The 25,352-nt window shown below is 42.4% G+C and overlaps 1 protein-coding gene across 1 annotated transcript in view; it reads left to right on the forward strand.

Annotated features, from left to right (window-relative positions):
* Positions 1-25,352, forward strand: part of Cacna2d3 (calcium voltage-gated channel auxiliary subunit alpha2delta 3) — an 872,527-nt gene that overhangs the window by 761,099 nt on the left and 86,076 nt on the right. The window contains exons 28-30 of the mRNA XM_027947835.2: positions 11,511-11,572; positions 13,129-13,173; positions 22,204-22,266. Of these exons, the coding sequence (XP_027803636.1) occupies positions 11,511-11,572; positions 13,129-13,173; positions 22,204-22,266 (170 nt within the window). The remainder of the gene's footprint in view (positions 1-11,510; positions 11,573-13,128; positions 13,174-22,203; positions 22,267-25,352) is intronic.

The following is a 25,352-nucleotide window of genomic DNA, read 5'->3' on the forward strand; positions in this document are numbered from 1 at the left end:
ACATTGAGACCAGGCAGCTGCTCATCACTGAAGCCTCTGTCTGCTGCGTGGGCTCCTGGGCATGAGTCCTGCTGAGAAGGACCTGAACTTGCATGCCAAATCAAAAAAGAAGGGCCTGTCCTGTCCCACGGTCCACCCTTGGGAGATCTGACCAGCCTGTTCTGGAACCCAGATGAGAGTCTTAGGTACTGCCAAGCATATGTTTGAGACAATCACGTAATGACAGAAGATGGCTTTTCCAAGCCTCGGCATCTGCCTGATTAAACTCTGGGACAAAACTGGTATCCTTCACTCCAGGGCTGATTCCCAAATATTCCAAGGTTGGAAAAAAACAATGTGCTTGATTGCTCCAGAGCACTGTCTGCCCCTCTATCGTTAATTCTTCCCTGTTCCCTCCTCCTTCCCCGCTCATAATCACCTTGTGTACAGATGTTCTACAGCTGGACACATCTGCCATCCAGGTGTTTCGCTTTGGAGTATCTGGATGGCCAGAGGGAACAGGCCCAGTTCATAAGTGTATGTTCTTCCCTTGGCTCTTTCTGACAGTCACCCTTGCCATGTTCAATGTGATGGTTAAAGATAGGAAAGGGGGGGGTCTCATTGACCCACCTCGAGAGGGCAGTTTGCTCTTGGTGTGGTGAGCATCCTCCAGAGTGATCACTGAAGGGAAAATGAGGAATGAGAGGTGGGTAAGCGAGAAATGAAAGAGGAGACCAGGCAGAGATACACATGAGAGTTTTGTCAGAGCTGACAAATCAAGGCCATCTCTCTATAGGAGAGAGAGGCAAGACAGGCTTGAGTTCTGGGACTTTTTATGGGGAAGGCTCAGGAATCAGAGCTGGGCAGGTCCTAATGTGGGTGGTTAAGGGTTGGGTTGGTATGTGAGCCTTTCTCAGAAAGGCCCTTGGGCTGGAAAGTGAAACTTTTTCCTTAAAATGGCATCTATCACTTAAGATGGCTGCCCAGATGCTAATAAGGACCTTATAATCACCAGTTTCAATTAACTTACTTGTGAAGTCCTGGTCCTTATCTTATAAAGAGTGGGGAAGTTCAGTTTTCTTACTTATATATCCGCCACACTGATGTTCTAGAAGTTCTCAGTCTCTTTAAACGCATCTCCAGCCTGGGATTTACACATGGACTAATATACTCTCTCAACCCAGTCTCTTTGCCTCTTTCTGATCATGAATTCCTTCTCATCTTACATGTCCTATCTCTTTAATGAAGAGTTCCCTAAGTGTACCTCCTGGTTAGATGAGCAGTTCTTGGAATCATCTTAAGGTAACTAGGGTCACCTAAGTCAATCAGTCCACATTATCTGGAAAAGACAGACCAAAATGAAATATTCAGATAATCAGAGACAATATTCTGGATTGTTTGGATGGAGAATGGCTGATGATTTATCCTGCGACCTCAAGTGTGCACTTTATCTCGGCAATAAAGTACTGAGCGCATGCTCAGACTCAGTTCTGAAAGCCTCTTGATTTGGCTGTGTAGGTTGAAATCAAGAGTGAAGATCATTTCCAAACAGGAGGTGTGATCCACAGCAGACACCTGTGATCCTTGATCTCTTCAGATATCAAGTGTGGCTGGGAGTGGTAAGAATTAGCAGTAAAGTATCTGAAGCCTCTAGTGGATACCTGGCACATAGTAGGAGCTTCATAAATGGTATTAATGATTGTCATAAGTCCTGCCATTATTTTTACATGACGTCATTTCTACCATCCAATTTATAAAATAATTTTCCTTATGGACTAGGTCTTATATAATGTGGAGACATGTCTATTGAGCAGGGAAAAACATTTTATGAATTAATTTATTTGAAAGTAAAAGCATGATGAATTCCCATGCTAGAATGACAAAGTCTTTGAGGTTGGTGTGTGTGCTGGGGTGGGGTGGGGGAGGGGATGTGTCTGTCCCAAAGTCCATGAGCTGGACATGCTGTGGCAAAATTCAGAAGTTCCCATCTGCCTTCCATCAGGATGGGTCAGAAACAGGATCTAACCTTTGCAGCAGCTCGTACCCAGTGGGCTGGCTGCTCTCCACTCCTGCCCAGTTCCCCTTATATGGACCCTGTGGATGCCACCTAGGCATTTCCAAAGCACAGATCTGTTCATATCGTGAGATATGAACACCCTTCCTTCCCCTGACAGAGAATGTTTTCCTAGCTCTCCATTGCCCTCAAGATAAGGTCCATACCACCTCAGTGGAAAAAATAGTTCTCCAGAGAGAAATAATTGATATCATAGTGAGCACAGCATCAGACTGCAGTGACTCACTCAGTGTGCATCCCCATAAGAGGACTCCAGGCAAGTCAAGTATTCATAGGGCCTTGGTGTACCGGTGGTCTTACAATGTGGGGATAATTGGAATTGGGCTCCTTTAAGACTGGTGGACTTGTCTTGAATCTAGGCTGAACATTGATTATTTATTAGGCAGTTTCCCTATTTGATCCATTTTATCCTAATAAGGAGAATTATTTGATCAGACCTGTTTAGAAAGATCGATGTTTGGAATAAATTTCTCATGAACTATTTTTACTGACATTATCTTTCTGGAACAGATTGTGAAGTCATAACAGAAAAGTTGATGGAGGTGGCCTTGGTTCCCAGCCTGAATTAAGCTACAGATGCAGACTTTAGCCCTCCCAGGGCTGAGTGTGCAGCAGAGGTCCCTCTGGGTCATGGTGCACTATGACCCGCAGCCAGAGGTTGCCTCATTTAACTAATCAAAAATATTTTCTCTGGCAATCCTATAAATTTTTTCAATTGAATTTTCTTTTTTTTTTTAAATATTTTTTAGTTGTCAATGGACCTTTATTTTTCTTTCCTTTTTTAAAATTTTTAAATTTATTTATTTTCCAATGAACCTTTATTTCATTTATTTATATGCAGTGCTGAGAATGGGACCCAATGCCTCACACATGCTAGGCTCTACCCCTGAGCCACCACCCTAGCTCCTCCATTGAATTTTCTATATATTATTGTCTAGATTTCTGCTTCTGTTGCAGTGTCAAATAACTTGGAGTATCCAGATCATATTCTAGCTGGCACTGGACTTGGGGGGTCCTAGATTCACCACCATTGCCTCCCAGCTCTGGAGGGAATTTGAGTCTGGCAGCTTTGAAATGAACTCAGGGTCCCTCCAGTGAGCTGGGTGCGCTTGGTCAAGTCCCTTTTCATCACGGTGCCCAATAGTATGAGCCTAAGGACTGGGGGGCGTCCCTCTGCTCTATGAGTGACCGGCCCACGAAAATATTTTACTGCTACTTGGTATTAAATACACATAAACATCCAGCTCAGAGGTGCTTGGCAAATTCATGTGGCCATTCTACTATGGGTTTCGAAACCTTTAGACATGTGACCCCCCGTTTGGTTATAATCTCTTTGGTAAATGTTATTAGCTAGTGACCTCATAAGAAATTATTAACTAGGGAGCTATGATCGGAAAGCTTATAATTTTCTTAATGGACATTGATTTGTACAGCCCTGATTAAAATACAATGAAACCCAAGGCTTAAGTGTTTTATTCTGAAAAGTTGAAAGGGTGGGAATGGACTTTTAAAATGTATTGGCTTGAAAATTTATTGAAATAATATTATTTGAAGAGTTTTGTGAGCATAAAATGATCTGACAAAAACTATTCTCTGCCAGCTGCAGCGGCCTGAGAAGCCGGGGGACTATAGGTTTCTTCAGATGAGGTCTAGAAAACGGTTTCCAAAATACCTCAGGGGCCCAAAGAAAATTATTATTCCATTCCGCAGCTCTGCTCCTTCTTTTTAACATTGATCCAGTCAAGTAATTAGAACCCCAAATGGAGGAAACAGGTCTAATTGTCATTGATTGGACTTTACCCAAGGTGACGGTTCCCAAGAAACTCTGACGGGACAGGACGTAGCTGAAGTGAACCTGAGAGAAATCTGTGAGCAAATGGCTCAGGTCTTCCTCCACATTGTCCGCAGAAGCCAGGCACAGAAAATAGGTAGGGATCCTTCCAGATTAAAATAGGCCTCCAGAGTTATGCATCTTCAAGGAAAATCCCCCGCTAGGGCTTTGTCAATTCAGTGATCATGGGAGCCCTGCTTCTCCACCCTCCCTCTCACCACAGCATACATCATGTAGCTCTTTGTTATTAAAAGCGTGTACATATAAGAAAGATTACCACCACCACCCCTACCACAGGGAACACTTCAGAAGCAAAATATGCAACAGTTTTTGCGGGGGTGGGGGTTATATTTAAAATATCTGTTCCCTTTTTATCATCAGAATTCTTCTCTCAGCATCAGTTAAATTATGAGGTGTGCCTGCTGCTGTGAGCATTGGTCCCCCCCCCACTCCAATTTCTGGAATAATACCATACCCATCCCATCCAGGCTTTATCAAGATTATAACAAACACGTATGTCTTTTTTATTTTAGGGGTACTAGGGATTGAACTCAGGAGGACTTGACCACTGAGTCACATCCCCAGCCCTATTTTGTATTTTATTTAGAGACAGGGTCTCAATGAGTTGCTTAGTGCCTCCCTGTTGCTGAGGCTGGCTTTGAACTCACAAGACTCCTGCCTCAGCCTCCTGAGCTGCTTACAGGGATTACAGGCGTATGCCACTGCACTTGGCACAGATATGTATTTCTTTGTTCTGAATATCTTTCTAGAGGTTGTCCCTGCTTGATTTCTCTCCATTTATCCTCTTTTAAGAAAGCTTTTGGTTTTGCCAGCCTGACACCCAGGGGGGACAGGAAGACAACTGCCTTTTCTCCCCCACTCATCTTTGTGAGGATCCTCTGTTCTCAGTTTCACCCAAATTAGTCCCAGGATTTCAGTTGCCTTTTTTTGGGTCCAACATTCCATCATTGCAATTCATTAAAAATCTCCACATGAAATATTTAACAGATGAGTTATGTCATAATTCACATGACGGGTTTAAATCGTTATTCACGTGGTAAGTCCTTTTCTCCCGGACATCAGCAGATCTCTGGGATGGGCTCACATTGGATGTGAGGAGAGGTGAAGGGATCTTTCCTTCAACACTCCAGAACCGTGACTTGGTTCCAAATCCGGGGTTAATTGTAAAACAGTCCAAAGAAGTGACATTCAGATGTGTTGTTAGTTCTACTTAACAATTAAGTATTTTGAAAACAAACAGAAGAAAATATTTCAACAAATGTGGCTTGGCAAACAGCTATTATGGTTGACTGTTAATTGAGGCAAGTTGGAAACCAAATGTGCCATATTTTGTTATGCTCATTTTTTGCCATTGTGCACCAAGAAATAAAAATTCAGAGAGACCATCTCTAAGAGACTCAGTGTGAGATATTTACCTTGCTCTGTAAATATAACCACTAGCCTGCTTCAGAAATATGACCAGCCAGCGGCCTTTCGCTGAAGAAGAAAACCCAGATGGGCATTTATTCACAGAATTTGGATTTGAAAGAATGTTCTACTCCTAAGAAAGCAAATGCATGAGAAATCCTCAGCGGGTATTGCATTTATTATTAACTTACTGTAGTTTTGTTTTCCCTAATAAAGGGATAGTTTTCTACTGTAGGCTCTATCAATGGGATGGAATCTACTAGAAGGAAACTCTCCTGTCTGTGGTCAAGTCAGTGCAGAGAGACTCCGGGAAGTGACTTTCTGCCTTTGCACCAGAAACAAATGGTCTTTGTCCACATTCTGCCTGCGAGTGCCTGGCCATGGAACCACACTTTGTGGCCAAGGAGATGTGGACCTGATAGCTCCAGTGTTAGGGACAGTATTCTTCCACTCTGCACCCTGGCATGTCTAGCCCTGTCCTGAGAGTGCAAAAATGATCACAATTCCAGAAGGGGGGAGAGTTTCAATGGTGGAGCACCCCTTTCATTAATTCTGAAGGGAATAGATTCATTTTAAGAGCTTGCTAGTTGACATCATGATTTTATAAAGCATTTACTTACTGATATCTCCTACCCTAAAGAACATTTCCAGCTGTGAACCGTTTGGATCTATCATGGATGTATTTTCTGCTTGGTCTTAACACATTGGCATGAAAGGTGTATTGGCTGTGAACTACAAGAATAGGAAGTTCTAGAAGCAAATCATAATGTGAATGATTTGCACATCATGGTCATTAGTCTTATGGATCCTTGTTTCACAAAAATTCTGTTCAGAAGCCAGAGCTTGTGGGACTCTCTTTGGGAAGACAAACTAGTGATAGATTGCATATCGGCAATAATGGGGACAGGATTCACAGCCTGGTGTCCCAGTTTAAAAAAAAAAAATCTGGTTAGAATTCCTTCATGGTGGCAAGATTGATTTTCTCCATCCCGAATGAGCTCTCCTTGCAAATCTGAATGTGTTGTAGGACTGGAGGACTAGGCAAGATTGGAAGTAGGGGTGTTATTGTGAGCTTGCGTGCCAGGCATAGTGAGGGCTATTTTACAAACCGGATTTGTGCTCCTAAGGGTATGTTGCAAGTTGAGGCCAAGCCCACAGAAAATTATTTCTAAATGAATACAATATGAAAAAGTTATTCTATTTCTAATTTTACATGTAACATTGTTATTTCGTGAGTTTTGGATTACACTTGAAGGCATGTCTATTAACATGATATGAGATGCATGCATGATTTCATCTTGAATGCATTTGAATATAATAGCACTGGAAATGTAATTTGTATTCTCAAATTTTATAAAGCAAAATAAATAAATCTTGGGGGGCGGTAGCCACATGGAGCATACTGGATTGATTTCTTTGGGGTTCTCTCAAACTAGCGACTTTCCTTTGCAGAGACAAATTGTCTCACACTGTGGCAGTTCAATCTAATCTAAGCTCTCCAAACCCTTGATATTAGGGTCAGCCTCATTCCATCCACCTCTAGGAGTGATGGTACTGTTGATCTGTAAAAAGGCTTACTTTCATTCCTTCAAGGACTGTTCCTTCAGTTGTTTTCTGGGATCCCTCCTGTGATTACTGACCACTATCCAATAGAACTCTGCAGTGAAGGAAATGGTCTAGGTTGGCATGGTCCAGATCAGTAGCCTCTATCTTTGTGTGGCCATTGAACTCTTGAAATGTGATTAGTGCAACTAAAGAACTAAACTGTGAATTTTATTGAATGTTACCTTTCGTAGCCACATGGAGCTAATGGCCACCAATTTGGACAGCCCCAATTCAGAGCATTGGAGGTCTCAGCTTTATGCACCTTGATCTGAGTGAAAATCAAATAATCTGTATGTTTTAGGCTTGGCCAGTGCCCTGTGATGTCCTCTCAGTCTGAGAATGCCGAAGTGTGACTCCCTGTAGCAGCTGACCTGCCCTCCCCAGGCTCTAGCCCCTGGCTCTTGTGTCACTCTGTCTTGGTCACTGAAACATACCACCTGGCACTGGGGTTCCAATGAATCTGGGGAAAAGGGATGGAACAAGAGAAGAAAAAGATACAAAGTTAGAAGGTTGGGAAAAGAGGATATCTGAAGACACTCCCTTGAAGTTCTGTGAAATGTGTTCCTTCTTGGCATATTGACATGAGTTGCAAGAATAGTCACCTGGATAATTTAAACCCTAAGAGAAATTGGGTCAGTGAAATTCTCATTTATTTTTATTTATTTATTTATTTATTTATTTTTTTGTAGTTGTCGATGGACAGAATGCCTTTATTTTATTTGTTTATTTTTATGTGGTGCTGAGGATCGAACTCAGCGCCTCACACATTCTAGGCAAGTGCTATACCATTGAGCTACAGCCCCAGCCCCCAGTAAAATTCTCTTAACAATGGCAATTCTCTTAACAGTGATTCTGCTGTTTTGCTGACTTCCAAAGGCCATCCCAGTATCTTGGCGAGGGGTGTGTGTGTGTGTGGGGGGGGGTGTCATTGGTCTGGGAGACTCTTCCTTTATAGTCAAACATTGGGAAGGAACCTATGGAATCATTTCATTGAGGTCTGTTCAGCTCCTAGGAGGTGATAAGGTTCCACCAAATACTGTTATGAGAAGGAGACTCGGTCTCTGCCCTGTGGTAGAGGTTCCCCACAGGGAGCCCTGGAGCTTTCATAATGGAAGTGAAGAGTACCACAGACTCCTGGGGGCGGAAAATATGTGGATGATTTTCTGGACTGTCTAAAAAATTTCAAACCCCAGGAATGGCGTTTTTATTTTCTGCCCTCTCCTTGGGACTTGGGTTTCACTAAAGCATTTTCTGTCCTTGTTTTCCTTATTAAATTCGCAAGACTGACTTGAAGCAGAATACAGTGTTATGGCCTGAAATGTTGTTGAAAGGACAGAACAGCCTGGCATGACAAATAGCTCAGGTTCCATTTAGGTTGTGGGGGAGGGGCAAGGAGGGGCACTCACTGATGTTAAAATGTGTTCTCTGATAAAGGTTAAAAACAAAAACAAAAACCATGTGGAACCAAATAAAGGAAAATAGTGATGTTTGAGATGGGATTTTGTTCTTAATTTTATTGTTTTGTTTTGTTTTTGTTTTGTTTTATTGTAGTTTAAATCATTTTCATGCTTAAGAAATAACAAGCTCAATGCCTGCACCAGTGGCAAACACATTTCATTCTCTGTCTCCCACTGTCCGGGCCCTTTGCCTAGAACTTCCTCTGTAAGCTTTCAGACTGGACGTTCTAAAATAAAAAATCTGAGCTGGGCACAGTGGCACATACAGTCAGCCACTAGGGAGGCTGAGGAAGGAGGATCACAATTTCAAGGCCAGCCTGGGAAATTTAACAAGACCCTGTCTGGAAATCAGAAGGGCTTGGGATGGAGCTCAGGGCTTGCCTAGCGTGCATAATGCTCCAGGTTCAATCCCTAGGACTTCAGAAGCAAACGAAGTGGAAATCGGATTCTACTACTTCTGTAAAGTAGATTTCAGCTTATTTTTTTCTCTAAAGGCCAGATAGTAAATGGGTTCAGATTTTGTGAACCATTCTGTCTCTGTTGCAAGGACTCAATTTTGTCATTGTAGCCACAGGCAGTATGTAAACTAAAGGTTGTGACTGTGTTTCAATGAAACTTTATAAAAGTAGGCTGGATTTAGCCAGAGAAAATAGGTTAATCCCTGGCTTGCTGCATCTTCTTCAGATGCTTTGGCCAGACATCTAAGACCACTTACCATTTGACCTCAGCTTACACAAGTAGATCCCCATTCTTCTCAGGCCCCAGAATACACAGTTCCTCCTGTGGGGTCACCATCTTCTTGTTCTTAATGTTGCTATGAGTTGGAGCTCTGTGTTCTACCTTCCACAAAGATCTCATCAGCTCCACGAGGCCAAGTCAGCCTGTCTATACTCCACAGTTCTATGCTTATGCCTCTAATATAGATTTTATCATTTAGTTCCTTCTGAACTAGACTTCAAGGGATTGTGTGGTCTCCTTTCCATTAGTACCCAGAAGACAGTTTAGCCCAGAGAAGGCCACTGACCCACCAATGGAACTGTGAGTCTCTTAATCACAAAAAAAGTATGTTAACTTGTAGGTGAAAATCTTGCAAACCCCAATGCATGCTGGGAAGCCAGGGCCACTGTTGCTGGAGGAGGCCTGGGGTCAGCCAGCAGGAACACAGCCAGGTGGAAATGGAACAGACCAGTTGCAGTCAGATCTACGTGGGAGCCCTGGCTCAGCAACCCCATGGCCCAGACAGGGAGTGAATGAAAAGTGGGGGAAGTGGTGTCTAGGTTAGGGCATCAGAATCAGGGAGAGGATGCAGCCTACTGGAGAAAGATCAGAGAGACCTGGCCTGAATGATTAATGGCATAGAGGACTGACTCATGAGGAAAGATTACCGCGCCCTGAGGAGCTGGGGTACAGGACCAACAGGGGCAGATGATAGCAGGCTCCAAGTATGTGAGATGGATAAACACCCTGGAGCGAGCAGCTAGCTTCATTAGGGAGGTGAAAATAAGGGCCCCGTCAAAGAATGGGAAGGGCGCTCAGAAAGGGCCTGGGAAACTAATGGAAGAACTTCAGAGGTAAGAGGTTAGCCAGGGGCAGCTGTGGACTGTCAGAGCTGGAAACACCAGGGAAAGACTACTGTGGAGTGACTCTCTCAGGGAACCATTGTCAGCCCCCTGAGGAGCTGATGTTACAGGTATATGCCATCGTGCCCAACTCCCTCCCGGTCTTTTTTTTTTTTTTTTTAAATCAGAGCTTCTTGTTCCAAGCCCTTCTTCAGCACAGGGCACTCACCTCTGTTGTTGGTGCCTTTAAGGAAATCCCAGCCTGCACCCTGGTTCTCACCTTGTTATCTGGTCCGACATAATGGAGACCAGCTTTATTGGAAGCACCATACACAGCCCTCATACTCCCAAATCCTTCAGGTATTCATGGAAATTTTCTTCAAGCCTGGAAGAACAGCTCAAGATGTATTCAGACCAGGTGGCTCACATCGTGCCTAGTAGGTCTATGGCAGACAATTTACAGAGCAACCAACCTTGACCTCCTCAACCCTTACCGAACAGTAGACTCACCTAGGGACCTTTAAGAAACACCAGACCGAGACCCTCACTCCTGGAAAGTCTGGTTTAAATGGATTTGGGGGGTGATGATGTATGATGAGCTTGTTCATGTTTGAGTTCTGAAGTTCCCCTGCATTCCTTCCACCTCCCAGGGTTTCAGATCACTTGTGGTATCTTTCAATCACAAGAGTGGCTATGCACCATTGCTTTAGGAAGCTTTTCACAGACAAGGAGTTATATAATCTCACCAGAGTTCCTGGGGAGAGAAGAGTATTGAGATGTGGACACTAGGAGACTCCCTGCTAAATACCAACCTGGTGTTAAGTGCTTTTCAAATGTCATATCTCAAAAGGGCAGGCAAAATGCATGTTTTAGATATCCAAAGCCATAGAGCGTGTCATAGCTGAAAGTGGACCTGAAGAAGTACTGATCTTTTTCAAAATGTTTTTATTAGTGCATTACAGCTGTTCATAATAGTGGGGTTCCTTTTGACATAATCATACATACATGCAATATAATTTGTTCCATTTCAATCCCTAGTACTTCTTCTTTCCCTCCCCTCCTCCCTCCTCTGTTCCTCTTTCTCTATTTTACTGGTCTTCCTTCTATTCATTTATTGTTTTTTTATCTTTGCTTTATAGATTCATTGTGGTATATTCATATACATACACACACACACACACACACACACACATATATATATATATTGCATAATTTGATCAATTTCCTTCTGTACTTATCTTTAGAATATGCTTTTTTTAAAAAAAATCTAATTACAGCTTGTGTTTGGAGGATTTTTGTAGCAAGTATATGAATAAATTTTAGAAACATTAAAGTAACGTATCTCCAAAGAGTCATCTGCATTGTATTCTATTTGTTCTTAGCAAGAGTTCTGTATGTAGAGGTAACCTTGAGAATTTCTTATCTGGAAGAATAAGTTGTGTGCATCCCTGTAAATTTTTTTTTTTTCAGATATGCTTGTATCAGCATCTTGCCCTGATGGGTAATTTTCAGGGATAATCTTAAATAATTATGTAAAGGGATCTCTGATGCTCTGTCTTATTTATAATTTGTTCCAGCTGTAGGCATTCAGATGAAACTTGAGTTTTTCCAAAGGAAGTTCTGGACTGCCAGCAGACAGGTAAGGTATAATCACCATCTTGAAGCATTAGCGACACTGTTATTATACAGGTGTTCACATTTGGGTACCCGGAGACTAAAAGTGCCAGTTTACTGATGAATGTAAAATAAACTGTCAGCTGCTCAGATATCCATTCATTTCACTGCAAAATAAAGGGCTGCCAACATGTTAGACACCACGTGCTGAGCAAAGTAGGGAATTTGCTCTTAGGAACAGTTTGAATTATAAGGTCAAGATACCAACTTTCTGTAAGGAGTTTTTCTTTTACTATTGGGAACTTTTAATATTAGGCTTTCATAGTGACTTCCTCCTAATCTTGTTGTGATGCCTGGTTAGTTGAGAGTTCTTTATTGCAATTAAGAAGACCCTCACATGGGGGCTGGGGAGGTGGTTCAAGCGGTACCGTCCTCACCTGGCATGCGCAGGGCGCTGGGTTCGATCCTCAGCACCACATAAAAAGTAAAATAAAGATGTTGTGTCCACCGAAAACTAAAAAAATATTTAAAAATTCTCTCTCTCTCTCTTTAAAAAAAAAAGAAGAAGACCCTCACATGACTCGTTTTTACTGGGGATTGAACTCAGGGGCACTCGACCACTGAGCCACATTTTGTATTTTATTTAGAGACAGGGTCTCACTGAGTTGCTTAGGGCCTCACTTTTGTTGAGGCTGGCTTTGAACTTGTGATCCTCCTGCCCCAGCTTCCCCAGCTACTGGAATAACAGGCATGCACCACTGTGCCCAATTTGTTTTGTTTTCTTTCTTTCTTTCTTTCTTCCTTTCTCTCTCTCTCTCTCTCTCTCTCTCTCTCTCTCTCTCTCTCTCTTTCTTCTTCTTCTTCTTTTTAATGTATCTGCCTATTTGGGACTTCTCTGAGCTATTCTGCTTGGAGAATCTGGGTACATTCTTTCCCCTCTTTTTGCTAAGGATTCTTAGTGATATTTGCTTAGAGCACAAATAGCAAGTGATATACTGATAAACTGCCTCTGCCCACTCAATTCTACATGTTGAAAGTATATATCTGAAGGAAATGATATCAGCATATCTAAGAGACACCTTCAGTCCCATATTCCTTGGGTGTTATCACAGAGCTAAGATGTGGAATCCAACTATATGTTCCTCAACAGATGAATGGATAAGAAGATGGTATGGTATATCATTTCTTAAGTTAAAATACTTTAAAAACTGCAATGCTAAGAACACAGACAAGAATTTTGGTAAGTCATAGGAAACTGATTTAAAATTAAATAATTACATAATTACGTCTTGTTACCAAAAGATTTGATATCTTTAAAAGATATCATCCATATTGAATGACAACATAAAATAGATAGAAAAAAGCCAGCCCTCCCCAGATTGCTTTATATGTCTCTTTTATGACTGTTTGGAGTTGATATTGATTCTGGAGAGGGGAGCCAAAGTCTCATCTTGAAGCCTTCTCTTTGGATGAAATTTGGTGATTTGCATCACAGGCTTTGACTTTAATAGCTAAGTGGCAGCCACAGCAGATGCAGGGACATCCCAATAACACAGTCTCCCTTGTTCTTGCCCCATACAGTGTGCCTCTCTGGATGGCAAATGCTCCATTAGCTGCGATGATGAGGTAAGATGCACCCCTGGCCTTCTCTTGTTTCTGGCCAAGCAAAGGTGATAGACGGCACTTTCTAACAGAGAGAATGCCACTATCAACAAAGCCAGTTCTGACATGTCACTTTGGAGCAATCTCAAGCAAAAGGAGGGGTGGGGGGCAGATATTTTCTTTCTTTTTTTTTTTTTTTTCTATTTTCCCCCTCCAATCAGATAGTTTTTTTTTTTTTTTATAAGGACTGGGGGAATGAACTTTAAATATACCATGGACAGCACTGTTAGAATTTGGACATTTTATTTGTAGGAAATAATATCCATTAGGACTACTCTGTGAAGCTCATATTACCGTTCTCAAGATTTTCCCCTCAGACCTCTCTTCTTTCCATTCTCATAACTGCTCAGTGAAATAAGTAGGAATTATGGACCCCTTTTGCAGAAGAGAAAACCAAAGATCAGGAAAGTTAAGTGATTCAGTTAATTTCATGCAATAAGCAAACCCAAAATCTGGATTTGAAAACTCTGAAACTCAGAATTTTTCTTTCCAGAATAGTGCTTTTTGTCTTCAAATCCTCTTCCTCTCCCTCTCCTTCTTTTGGAAGGAAGAATTTAAATCCCACCCATCCGATATGAAAGAAAAAAAGTGCCGCTGCCCTGAACCTATCCATCAAATTTACATTTTTTACAGAATCCACTCAGTACACCCTCCAGCCCATGCTTTAGAGCAAGGAGAATCATAGTGGCCTCCTGCTTACACTTAGGTAGCTTCTTCTTTCCTGTATTAGCTAAACATTATCAATACATAAACTAAACTTTACAAATAATCATGTTCATTTTCCTTCTGGTTACCACAAGGACATAAGAAATCCTAACCAAACATAATTTCAACCGAGAAAACATAGATTAGAAGTGGACTTCAAAAAAGTATTCAAGGCTGGGCACGATGGCACATGCCTATAATCCCAGTTGTTTGGGGAGCTGAGGCAGGAGGATCATGAGTTCAAAGCCAGCCTCAGCAATTGAGTGAGGCCTTAAGCAACTCAGTGAGACCCTGACTCTAAGTAAAATACTAAAATATTTTTTAAAAAGGCTGGGGATGTGGCTTAGTAGTGCAGTGCCCCTGGGTTCAATCCCCAGTACCAAAAAGAAAATAAAAATAAATAAATAAAGGATGAAATTAAAACAGTACACTTTGTCCCCAAGGGTCTAGCTGCAACTTTAAATGAAAATTCTTTTTAAATTTTTTATTATTTTAGTACTGGATTTTAAACCCAGGGGCCCTTAACCACTTAGCCACATCCCCAACCCTTTTTATATTTTATTTAGAGAAAGGGTCTCACTGAGTTGATTTGGGTCTTGGTTGTGCCACTTGGTTGCTGAGGCTGCCTTTGAACTCGTGATCCTCCTGTCTCAGCCTCCCAAGTCACTGGGATTACTAGCCTGGGCCACCACACCCAGCACCTCAAAATTCTTAATCATAATCACAAACATTGTTCAAGTTTCAGTATGCAGAGTAAAAGCCAATCCATCAGGTTTTCAGTGGAAGCCCAAGTTTTTCTGATCATTAGATCAAAAGTAGTTTCCTTTAGGAAAGAGCACTCTATGAAGTTTGCTGATCAATGCCCTTTCAGTAAGTCCAGGGATAACTTCCACAGGACAGCCACAGAGGCCTCAAACCTGCCCTCTGTCTTTAAGACATGCATTGCCACAATGGAATGCTGTACTTACATGCAACTCAAGGATGATGTCAATCGATCAGCATCATGAGGCTCTGAGTTAAGCTCTTTCCTTAGTAATTGAGGGTACTATTACTAATCTCAATTTATAGTAATGGAGGATGGTTGGTTGATTAGTTGGCTGGTGAGATGGATGATGGTTTGGGTAGTGGATTGGTTGATTAATTAGTTGGTCAGTTAATGGTTGCTTGGTTGGTTAGATGGTTGTTTAGTTGGTTGATTAGTGAGGTAGATGGATAAGTGCTTAAATAATTTAATGAGTAAAGGCCAGAGGGAGTAACTGTCCTACAATCTTCCTCACAGTGCCTTGGTGCATCCTCACATAAAAACATAAAAATGGATCCCCGCGTAGAGTGTACCTTGCTCAGTGACTGATTTCACAGGTGGTATAGCAAGTGACTAAAGGCACAAGCTATGCAGTTAGATTGACCAGCTTCAGACTGTGACTCTGACAATAATAAGATGAGTAATCTTGGACAATTTTCTGAGCCTCGCTGTGCCTCTGTTTCCTCAACTATACAATGGAAAGAGAAACATCCACCTCATGGAGGAAGAAGAACGAATGAGAAGAGGTATGAAGAAATCCATGGTGTGGCTTCCACCAAATGATAAATATAAAATATAAATATAAAATATAAACCAACAATGTCAGGACTTTTTCTTTCCTCAGTAGCAGTTCTGGGTCTGAAACTTCAGATGACAATGGCATGTCCACTGGGGCATTGTAAGCTCAGTGGTCCCCTCCTCTCTCCAGGGATCCTTCTTCAGCAGCCATTGGGATGAACCCCATTTAAATGTCATTTAAAGGTTCCTACTTTGAAAATTAAGATTTGAAGTGGCCCTGATTTTTGAACTTGCAATGATGCTCAAATGTGCTCAATTTGCAATTTGAAACTATCATCCCCTTTCCTTTTTGACCCTTAAATTTTGGTACCTAGTTGAATTGTTTTATTGTTGTTGTTTGGTTTGGGTTTTGGTTTTTTTTGTAGCACTAGAGATTGAACCCAGTAGTCCTGTACAACTGAGCCTCATCCCCAGCCCTTTTCTGTTTGTTTTAAGACCGGGTCTCATCAAGTTGCACAGGCAGGACTTGAACTTGCAATCCTTCTGCTTCAGCCTCCCCAGTAGCTGGGCATGTGCCACTGCTTCTGGCTTGACATTTTAAATGGAATAAGTCAGCCCTGATTCCCTACCCATGCACATTGCCAGTCTTTCAGCAGGCTTCTTTCCATGTGTCATTCTCCTGTGAGACCATGTCCTTCCTCTTCCCCAGCTGCCCTCAAATGATCAGGTCCCCATTCACAAACAGCTGTGGGGGCCGATTAAGTTCAGTGCTTCTGGATTCTCCACAGCCCTAAAGAGCTGGCCTAGCCTCTCAGACTGATGGAAGAAGCTTTGCCTTAGGTCCCCTCTTGCCCCTTTGTCTCCCCGACTGGGCATTGGCAGGAGTGCCCTGGCCAGTGGGTGGGATCAGTGAGGCAGGATGCCCTCCCATCTTGCAGGAGAACATCCAAGTCAGGGCCTCCATCCACCATGTGGGTTGAAGATCCTGGCCATGAGGCTGACTGAAGATTTTTAAGGAGCTCTGTTTGTCCCCAAGGCAAATGTCAACTTCATGACCCATGAGCTAACAGTTCATACACTCAGATATTCCTTCCAGATATGTTTACTGAGCCTTCTTAGGTGCCTAGCTGACCACAAGGGACCAAGTGGGAAGAAGAGTTAGAAATGGCCCCGGCACTCCTGGAGCTCACTAGGTGGCTCAGGAGATCAGCAGATCTAATCAACTGTGACAAGTGCTGTGGAGTAACTAACATGCAGGCCAGGGATGACTTCTCTGAGGAGAATGGAAGTCAATGGAAGATGGAGATGGAAATGACATTGCAGACAATGCCTGGAGCATGGGAAGCGCATTATTGGCAGAGAACACCACTCCGGACAAGGAAGGGAAGAAGGAAGGCCATGCCTACCTCTGTTCTCAGCCTGACCCAGCTGTCCTTTCCTCTGTCCCCACTCACCTGCCTGGCAACCACCATATCCTGTTGAGACTGCCACCATTGCAAAGACCGTGGAAGATGAGGGGGTGGTTCCCTACTGAGGCATTGGAGGAAGCAGAAGGATCAAAAACTTCATAACAGATTCAGGATTCAGTTTGGCTCTCTCTTGTTCTAAAGAAATAGAGATGACCAATAGCTATTAATCTCTAAGACATTTGAGTCCCTGTAGTTATTTCCTTCAGCATATGAAAGACTCCTTCAATTATGACAGGGCAAGGAGCCGGTGGGGACCTCCATGTTTGGAAGCACCGAGCCCAGCCAGTGGGTAGGTTGAAGGGTCATTTGAATGCCACTGTGGGAGGGACACATATGACTCCTACCAAGCACATCTTTCCGAAGTGACTCCTCTGCAATGCATACTTTCAAATAAATAAATAAATAAACTAATATTTTGATATGACCGTTGATGTGTCTTGAAAAGATAGAGCAATTGATGTGCAGGAAGAATCACTCTGCTCCATAATTATTATATTAGGGATCGGGTTGGAAGACCTGGAGAAAAAAAAATATATAGTAAGAAGTGTCACTTTCATGTTCCTGAGATGTGTCATACCCCATTGAAAGAACCCAGCAACCTCGGTCTCTCTCATCAAAATGAAGACAATGTTCAGCAAAATACTGAATTCTTAAGTGAGTTGTTTCATCCATCAAAACAAACAAAAGTCACCCCCTAAAATACAAGGCAAGACAAAAAGCAACAAAGCTCAGACAGTGGACCTCCGAGATTTCCTGTTAAGAGATACATACCAATTTCCCTTTCTGAGAAACTATAAAGTTTTAGCATTAAGATGCTTATAAAAGTGACATCAGAGATGAACGTTGGCTTTGCAGATGTTGACTGAGCTGGTGTTCTTTGGGGACTTATGGGGCACTGGGTGCAAGTGCTCAGCTATCATGTCCACCCTCCCTTTGAATCTTCTCAGTAACCCTGTGAACAGCCCTTGCTATCTCCACCCTTCCAATGTGGAAACTGAGACTCAAGAATGCCCAAGACTTTGCTCAAGGCCACAAAGGCTACACTGATAGCAAAATCAGAGTTTCCATTCTAAAGCGGGTAGCTCATTTGCCCCCTAGTCAACACCAGTGTAGGCCCTGTGACTTCTCACTCCCAAGCACCTTCTTCTGCACTAAGTGACTACCCAGTTCCAAGGCCTGACTTTGGACTTTAATTTCAGGAATCTACCTTTTTGAACCAGAATGAGACTTCCCTAAGCAAAAACTTGAGCTATAAAATCATTGCAGAAAGATTTCTTTCTTTCTTTTTCTTTTTTTTTTTAGTCAACTTCTTTGTACCTCTCTCCATTGCTTATCTCTGCATTTTTTTTTGTACCAGGGATTGAACCCAGGGGTGCTTAACAATGGAGCCACATCTCTAGGCTTTTTTAAATATATTTTATTTAGAGACAAGGTCTAACTAAGTTGCTTAGGGTCTTGCTAACTTGCTGACACTCGCTTTGAACTCATGATCCTCCTGCCTCAGCCTCAGGAGCTGGGATTACTGGGATTACAGGTGTGTGCCACCACACCCAGTTTATCTCTGCATTTGAAGAACAACCTCAACCTGAGATGATTTGCCAAGGGTGGCTGTGGAATAGGCACTTAAGAGTATGTCATGAAGCTGTTTATTTCTTCAAGCCCTTCAGCCTATTAGAGCACCTGTTGGAGTAGGGGTCTTTCAAGATGCTGGGCTTCATTGGGGTGGGGGTGGGGATAGCACAGGGAAGAAAAGCTGGGGAAATCTCTCCTTTTACATTTTGAGGGAATCTAAGAATATTACTGGAATATTACATATTGTCAAGTGACACAGAGAAAGCATTTGGTCAGACTGGATGCTGGCTAATTCTGTCCTGACTGTGCACCAGCTCTCTGTCCCCTAATCTAGCAGACTTCCTCCTTGGCACTTGTCAGCAATCATTTAATCCAAGGGGTTGGTGATAGCGACGTGTGTTTAGGAAGTCATCTGGCCATGACATGTGCCTTTCGGTGTTTTCAGGTAGGCGATACGGTATTTCCCATGAAAACTCAATGACACCTTTCAGATTCAGTGACCTGTGATCTACATCCATGACAGGGACACCCTGCTTTTGACCTATGACTGTCTCAGTGATTTTTCAATCCCGATGTCGTCACTACTTGTTACTTGTTTGCTTATTAAGGTGACTGAATCTTTTTATGCTCAGCATAACCTTGAAATTCAAATATAGCCACAAAGAGCTGCGTAGCAAGGCCTCTTCTCAGCAACCTGTTCCTGTCCTGGAATCGAAACAGAAGGGGGAGAAGGTGAAGTTTGGAAATACTAACTAGATGCATGGTCCGAGAAATCAATGCCAGTAGAAGAAACGAATGCTGTTCCCGGCTCACCCATGATGCCCATCCCTGGGGGGAGTGGAAGCCTAGGCACATTTGTCCCTGTGACCCTTGGCAGCCCTTTTTATTTCTGTTTCCATCACCATCCAGTTAGGATGTAGAGGAATCAGACCAAAATAAGCGGCTCATCCAGGGCAGCCTTAACTTCAAGTCTTTACTAGCCTTATTGTTTTCTTCTTTGCTGCATGTTGGATACATAGAACCCCCACAAGTGACATCTGATGAAGTCTCTTGGCTTCATATATTAGCTTAAGAAATTTTTATGCTCAGGGAAGCCAGAAACCTATACTTGGGGTCAGTAGTATCTGGCCAGACTGCCCCAAATACTAGTTACTCTGAGTTTGCTTTTTTTTTTTTTTTTTTTTTTTGGCTTGTTTCTAGCCATATAGAGAATACCTGGCACAATTGGTGAATTGACCAGTCTGGGTGGCTTTCTGCTATTCATTGTAGTATCTTTTGGTAACATGTGGCTACAACTTCTATCCTTAGTTTTCTAAGGGTTAAGAGTTTGCTTTTTTCTTTTCTTTCTTTCTTTTTTTTTTTTTTTTTTGGTACCAGGAATTAAACTCAGGGGCACTCAATCACTGAGCCACATCCCTTTTTTATATTTTATTTAGAGACAGGGTCCAACTGAGTTACTTAGGGCCTCGCTAAATTGCTGAGGCTGTTTTTGAACTTGCAATCCTCCTACCCCATCCTCCCAAGCCATTGGGTTACAGGCATGTGCCACAGCGCACAGATCCTATACTATAAATTTCCAACAAGGGAAAGTGGGATTTGGGGGCTAGGAATTCTACTTCTAATAAAATTAAATATAGCACAATACAGAATCCTTTACATTTTATTTTCTCAGAGTGATCACAAAGAGTGTCAAATAGAGTAAAAGTTCTGTTTGATTTTCCCAGGGGCTTGTCTCCATCCTGTGCTTTGAAATCAGTCTCTTTGGAAACACTTCTGTCTGATCTGTGGCTATTTTTTTCCTTCTTTAGACATCTACTGCTAACTGATTTTAATGTGCCAATGGCTTCCTGTGTGATTGGAGCTGTCTTCTACTATCACTTTTTTGGATTTCATAAATCTTACCTTTCTCAAGATTTTCATTTTCCCTGTACCTTCATTGAATTGCCCAATACTTACATCAGATAAATAGCTGTTGACCAAAGACATAGGTCTCATTGCAAGAGTATACTAATTGATTAGGTGTGTTTGCATAGGAACTAATTTTAAAATTAGGAATTTGAGGAGGAGGCTATGAGGGCTCTTGAATCCCTATGCAACAGGGAACAATAAGATGGTCAGTATCTGAATATGGAGGACCCCTCCAATACTCAACATGTCTCTATTGATTGAACAGAGGGCAAGAGCTTTGCCTTAGTGTCTGTATCTACAAAATGAACATCATGACATTCAAACCAGCAAGGATACAGATCTACCTAATTTGACCCAAGGTGATCTTCCTAATGTAGACTCTTTGGAGTCCTAGTGTAATCAAAGACATTGCTGTCCAAAAATGTCTTTCTGCCACCATGAATGTGTCCAAAAGCCTATCGTTTACTCCGGATAGATGTGGTAACCTTGAGATGGCATGTGGAACCCAGGGACTGAATTTTTAGTTGTCTTTCATTCTAATCAAGTTAAAATTAGATATAAATCTACATATAGCCAGTGGCTACCATATTGAAAGCATAGCTCTGCAAGATCACTTCCATAATGCTGTCTCTTGAAGATGCAAGAAGTCCATTAAGACTCCCCTTAGGACCCAAGTAGTGTCCCTGAAGCTAAGAGCTTCTCCAAACAGCAAGAGCAAGAACAGGTTTCCTAAGTCATTCATCTGTCCCCTCTGAATCACTGAGACAGCTCTGTTATAATATTACTGAGTAGCTCTGAGGCAACTACTCTTCTATAAAAAGTGCCAACCGGGCTTTTAATTTTCTGTCGATTCCATACTATCACTGTCTAGAAATAAAGGTCAGACCTTTCTGACCAAGGCACTGTTGTCCTTTTGTACCCAACTAAAACCAACCCCATGCAGAGGCCAGTGTCCCAGAAACCACCAGCCCTGCGGTGGCCTGGAGCAATGCGGAATTTAGCTCAGGGTAAAGATATGTTACAAATTAAATGTTTCAGTCGGTATGTAAAGCTGCAATAAATAGAAACTGAGTTACATCAAGGACAGAATTAAGCCTTAAGTTTAAACTCCACAGCACTGTAATTAAAACTTAGCCTGTAGCAAATCATTCACTTGAGATTAAAGGAGGGTGGAGAAGCAGAGGTTGGGGTTTACCTTGCTTTCTGCAATTTATAAGTCTGAGCTACCAAAAGCTAACAGCCCTGCCCCCAAGTGCAGCTCCCAATTAAAAACACAGTTTGAAAACCTTTAGGAGGCCTGAGGGGCCCCTTTAACAGAAGGCTGCCCCTTCCCCCCTGCCTCAGTCTATGAACAAATTAAAAATATTACCTGGTCCCCTGATGGTCCTCGGAGCTGACACCGTGTTTTCATTAATACATCATTAGAGTAATGACATTGTGCTGGCGTTTCTCTTTCAAAACAGCCAGCACTTTGGCCACCAAAAAAAAAAAAAAATATATATATATATATATATATATATAAAATATAGGCTTGGGGATCTCTGAGCACTTTGTTCCTGGGAAATATTCAGGCCTCATAAAGAAAACAAAACAAAACAAATCCAATCAAGAAAACAAGACTAACTGTAACTCATCGCTTTTTAACACATACTCTTTTTTTTGTCCCAATCCCCTGAATTCAACTCCCCACCCCCCAAAATGGGTTTCCCTCAGGATGAAGTCACGTCATTCGATATAAAAGCAGTCTGAGGACCCAAAGTTGAAATTGTGCCTTTTTCCCCCCCACCTTTTATTTTCTAGACTGTGAACTGTTACCTCATAGACAATAACGGGTTTATTCTGGTGTCTGAAGACTACATGCAGGTAAGTGAAAAATTCCAATCAACTCAAAATGAGCAGCTTAGAATGAATCGGGTCAGGGCGAACAAATTATGGTGTTAAAACTTAGCAATGGTGATCTCTAAGTAAGAGGTAATAGCAGGAGATTATAAAACCTGATTTCCATCCCTTGAAGAATGTCACAGTCTGCTTCCCAGCAGGCCCCAAAGAGTCTTTGCCTCCCGATGGGGCGGGGTGGGTGTGGGGGTGCAGAGAGCCCAGGGTCTGTTCTCTTACTCATAAAATGTTCAATTTATAGAACTCAGCCGAGGAGTTGTCTGAGCCTCTGAAAGAATTTTTGCCTCAAGGGTGGAAGTACCTTAAAGGGTTTGGGCAACTTTATGGATATTTTAGTTATACACACACGCACACACATACACACACTCCTGCATAGTGGTTGGATATGGCTTTTGATCTGGGTGTTGCTGTCGAAAAATCAGTCATCTAAGTTCAAAGATAAAATAACTTGAGCTCTCAACTCTGAGAGAAAAGGATCCAGAGATAGAAAAAAAAAAATGTATTGTTTATTTGATAAAGCCTTTGCGCAGTGTGAGAGCAGGAGGAAGAGGGACAGACGGTAGGTAGGCAAGCTGTGAGTTTGAGCACTGCATTTGGAAATCAGAATGAGAGTTAAAGTCAACAGCACTGTAATAGAGGAACAGGGGTTTCCATTCAAACTTTCTGCCTTCAAATTTGTCCTGCAATTAAAAATCCAGTTAGCATATTAAAATCAGGTCCAGTGCAGACAAGTGTAGTGGTACTGCATGATAAATTAATATTAAGATGGGTACTGTGGTGCATGCTTGTAATCCCAGGGATTGGGGAGGCTGAAGCAGGAGGATTGCAAGTTTGAGGCCAGCCTCATCAAATTAGGCCCTAAGCAATTTAGCAAGATCCTGTCTCTAAACAAAATACAAAAAAAGGGAAAAAGGGGTAGGGATTGTGGCTCAGTGATTAAGCACCCCTGGGTCCAATCCCCAGTACCTCCCAGCACCCCCCCACCCCCAAAATTAATATTAGCAGGAGAGGCAAATTATTTTTCTGGTGCTAGTTGTCTTCCTTTAACTAGTTTTGGGATCAGCAACACATTATTTAACCTGCATGAGCCTCCAGATAGGCTCTATAAAATGAGCATTGTTCAAAGTGTTTCTTATAACTCTATATTTGAGGATGAAAATATTTTTAAAAAAATGAACTCTTTTAAATAATTTCAAGTCCTTTAGGAGTCATTAATATGATAGGTCCATTAATGTTTAATAAATAAGTTAAATATTCTTAAGTGTGGCTCTTTAAGATCTGAGCTGAATGGTTGGTTACTTAGTACATAGTGAATTCGGGAAACTTGAGGAATTTGTGCTTCCACTTCTCCTCTTATCCATGAGAATGTGGCAGGATTTTAACTGTACCTTTAAGTCTCAAAAGGCCCCCACACCATCTCCTCCAATGCTAGACATGACTGCGTATTGGAAAGTTGGTGGACATGAGATAGGAGTCCCTGAAACAAGGCCAGTCTCCAAGGCAACGGAAAGGGTCATCAGCCTACGGTAATATGCCCAGTTGGTTTGAAAGAGAAACACTGAGAAATAGAAGAATCTATGGAGATTAATGTTCTGGGAGGTGGGGCTCTGTCCTTCTGCCATACCCACAAATGACTGAGATAGGACCCTGACCTTGGGGGTGCAGTAAAGACAGAGTGGATATTTTCCAGGATCGAGAACAGGAATAACCAACAAATCACTGGACAGGAGCTAGATCCTCTAACAGAGCCACGGCCTGCAGGCGCCCTGCTGTATCTCTGGCTGTACAGGCCTGCAGCATTGCCCAAGGAGCCTGCCAGCCCCGCTCGGCCTGGGCTTGTTTGATGTCGTGTGGCCTCCTGCACCCCAATTAGGATAATTCTTCTTCATCTAACAACCACTTCCATTGACACTGGCATATTTACACACACAAAATACAAATGTCCTTCTTGCTCCTAGCAGCAGCACATGCCCGCCCACAGATGTTGCAGAAGTTTCCTTCTAGTGAAAAAGGAAGTGCTTGACATTCAGTCAGAGAAACTTTGTTTCCTTTTTCTTCCCCTTTGTCCTGACTTTTTTTGAAGAAGGCTTGCTCCATACCTTCTCCCTGCCTTGACAACTCAGGAGTGGGGTTGAGGTCACTCAGCAGGTCACCAGAGAATTGGGGTTGAGTTAATACAATGCCTAAGGAAACTGTGTCACTTAGACTCTTGTTGTAATGGCCTCTACCCCATCCCGGTCCCCTCCCAAGGTATAAGTCCCCAGAGTACCCAGAGTCCAGATGCCGGTTCTCTTATGCTCATCCCAGGGTGTTGGCAGAAGGTGGCTGTTGTCACAAGCTTTGTTCCTCTGCAGTTACATACACCCTGCCCCGTGGGACCTCTCCATCATAGTAGTTTTGGAGAGCACGCAGGAGGATATCTGTCCTGCATTCCACCATGCAAAGTTTGGAAATCTCAGCCAGCAGCCAGTACTAGACTTGCAAAAGCTTCTTCCCAGCCATGACCTGAAGACAGCTGAGAGGCAGGGATAGGCCATAAAACGTTTGATTGGCCCTTCAGTCTCCACAAGGGGCTGGGCCGTCTTATTCTCCATCAACACATTAACAACCTATGGACAAAATGAAAGGGTTCCCCAGAAAGTGATCTGGAGAAAGGATAGGTTCTCGACTGCTGGAAATCTTCAGGGCCAAGGAAGAGCATAGCTATATTTTTCTAAATAGGTCACCTAGGAATTATAGACAATTCTTTTCATTATTGCTTAAGAAGCCCTTTTGCGGCCTCATTCTGTCTGTATGAAGTAGCATTTTAATCACAAGGGATTACATGTAGATTAATGCCTGCTGTATCCAAGGGTAATGGTGTGTGAGTGTGTGTGTGTGTGTGTGTGTTTTCATTTCTGCAATCAGCATGTGTTATGCAGACCCTCCCCCTCTGTATTGTGAAGATATTCCTATTTGCTCACTGTAACCCCTATAATGCCTAGTAATGACTCTCACTTTTATGTAACTGTGGTCCTGAAAACCCACCTTTGGTTCCTGTCATTTTTCATTCC

The sequence above is a fragment of the Marmota flaviventris genome, chromosome 1 (genome assembly GCF_047511675.1).
Source record: "Marmota flaviventris isolate mMarFla1 chromosome 1, mMarFla1.hap1, whole genome shotgun sequence".
NCBI classification, from domain to species: domain Eukaryota; kingdom Metazoa; phylum Chordata; class Mammalia; order Rodentia; family Sciuridae; genus Marmota; species Marmota flaviventris.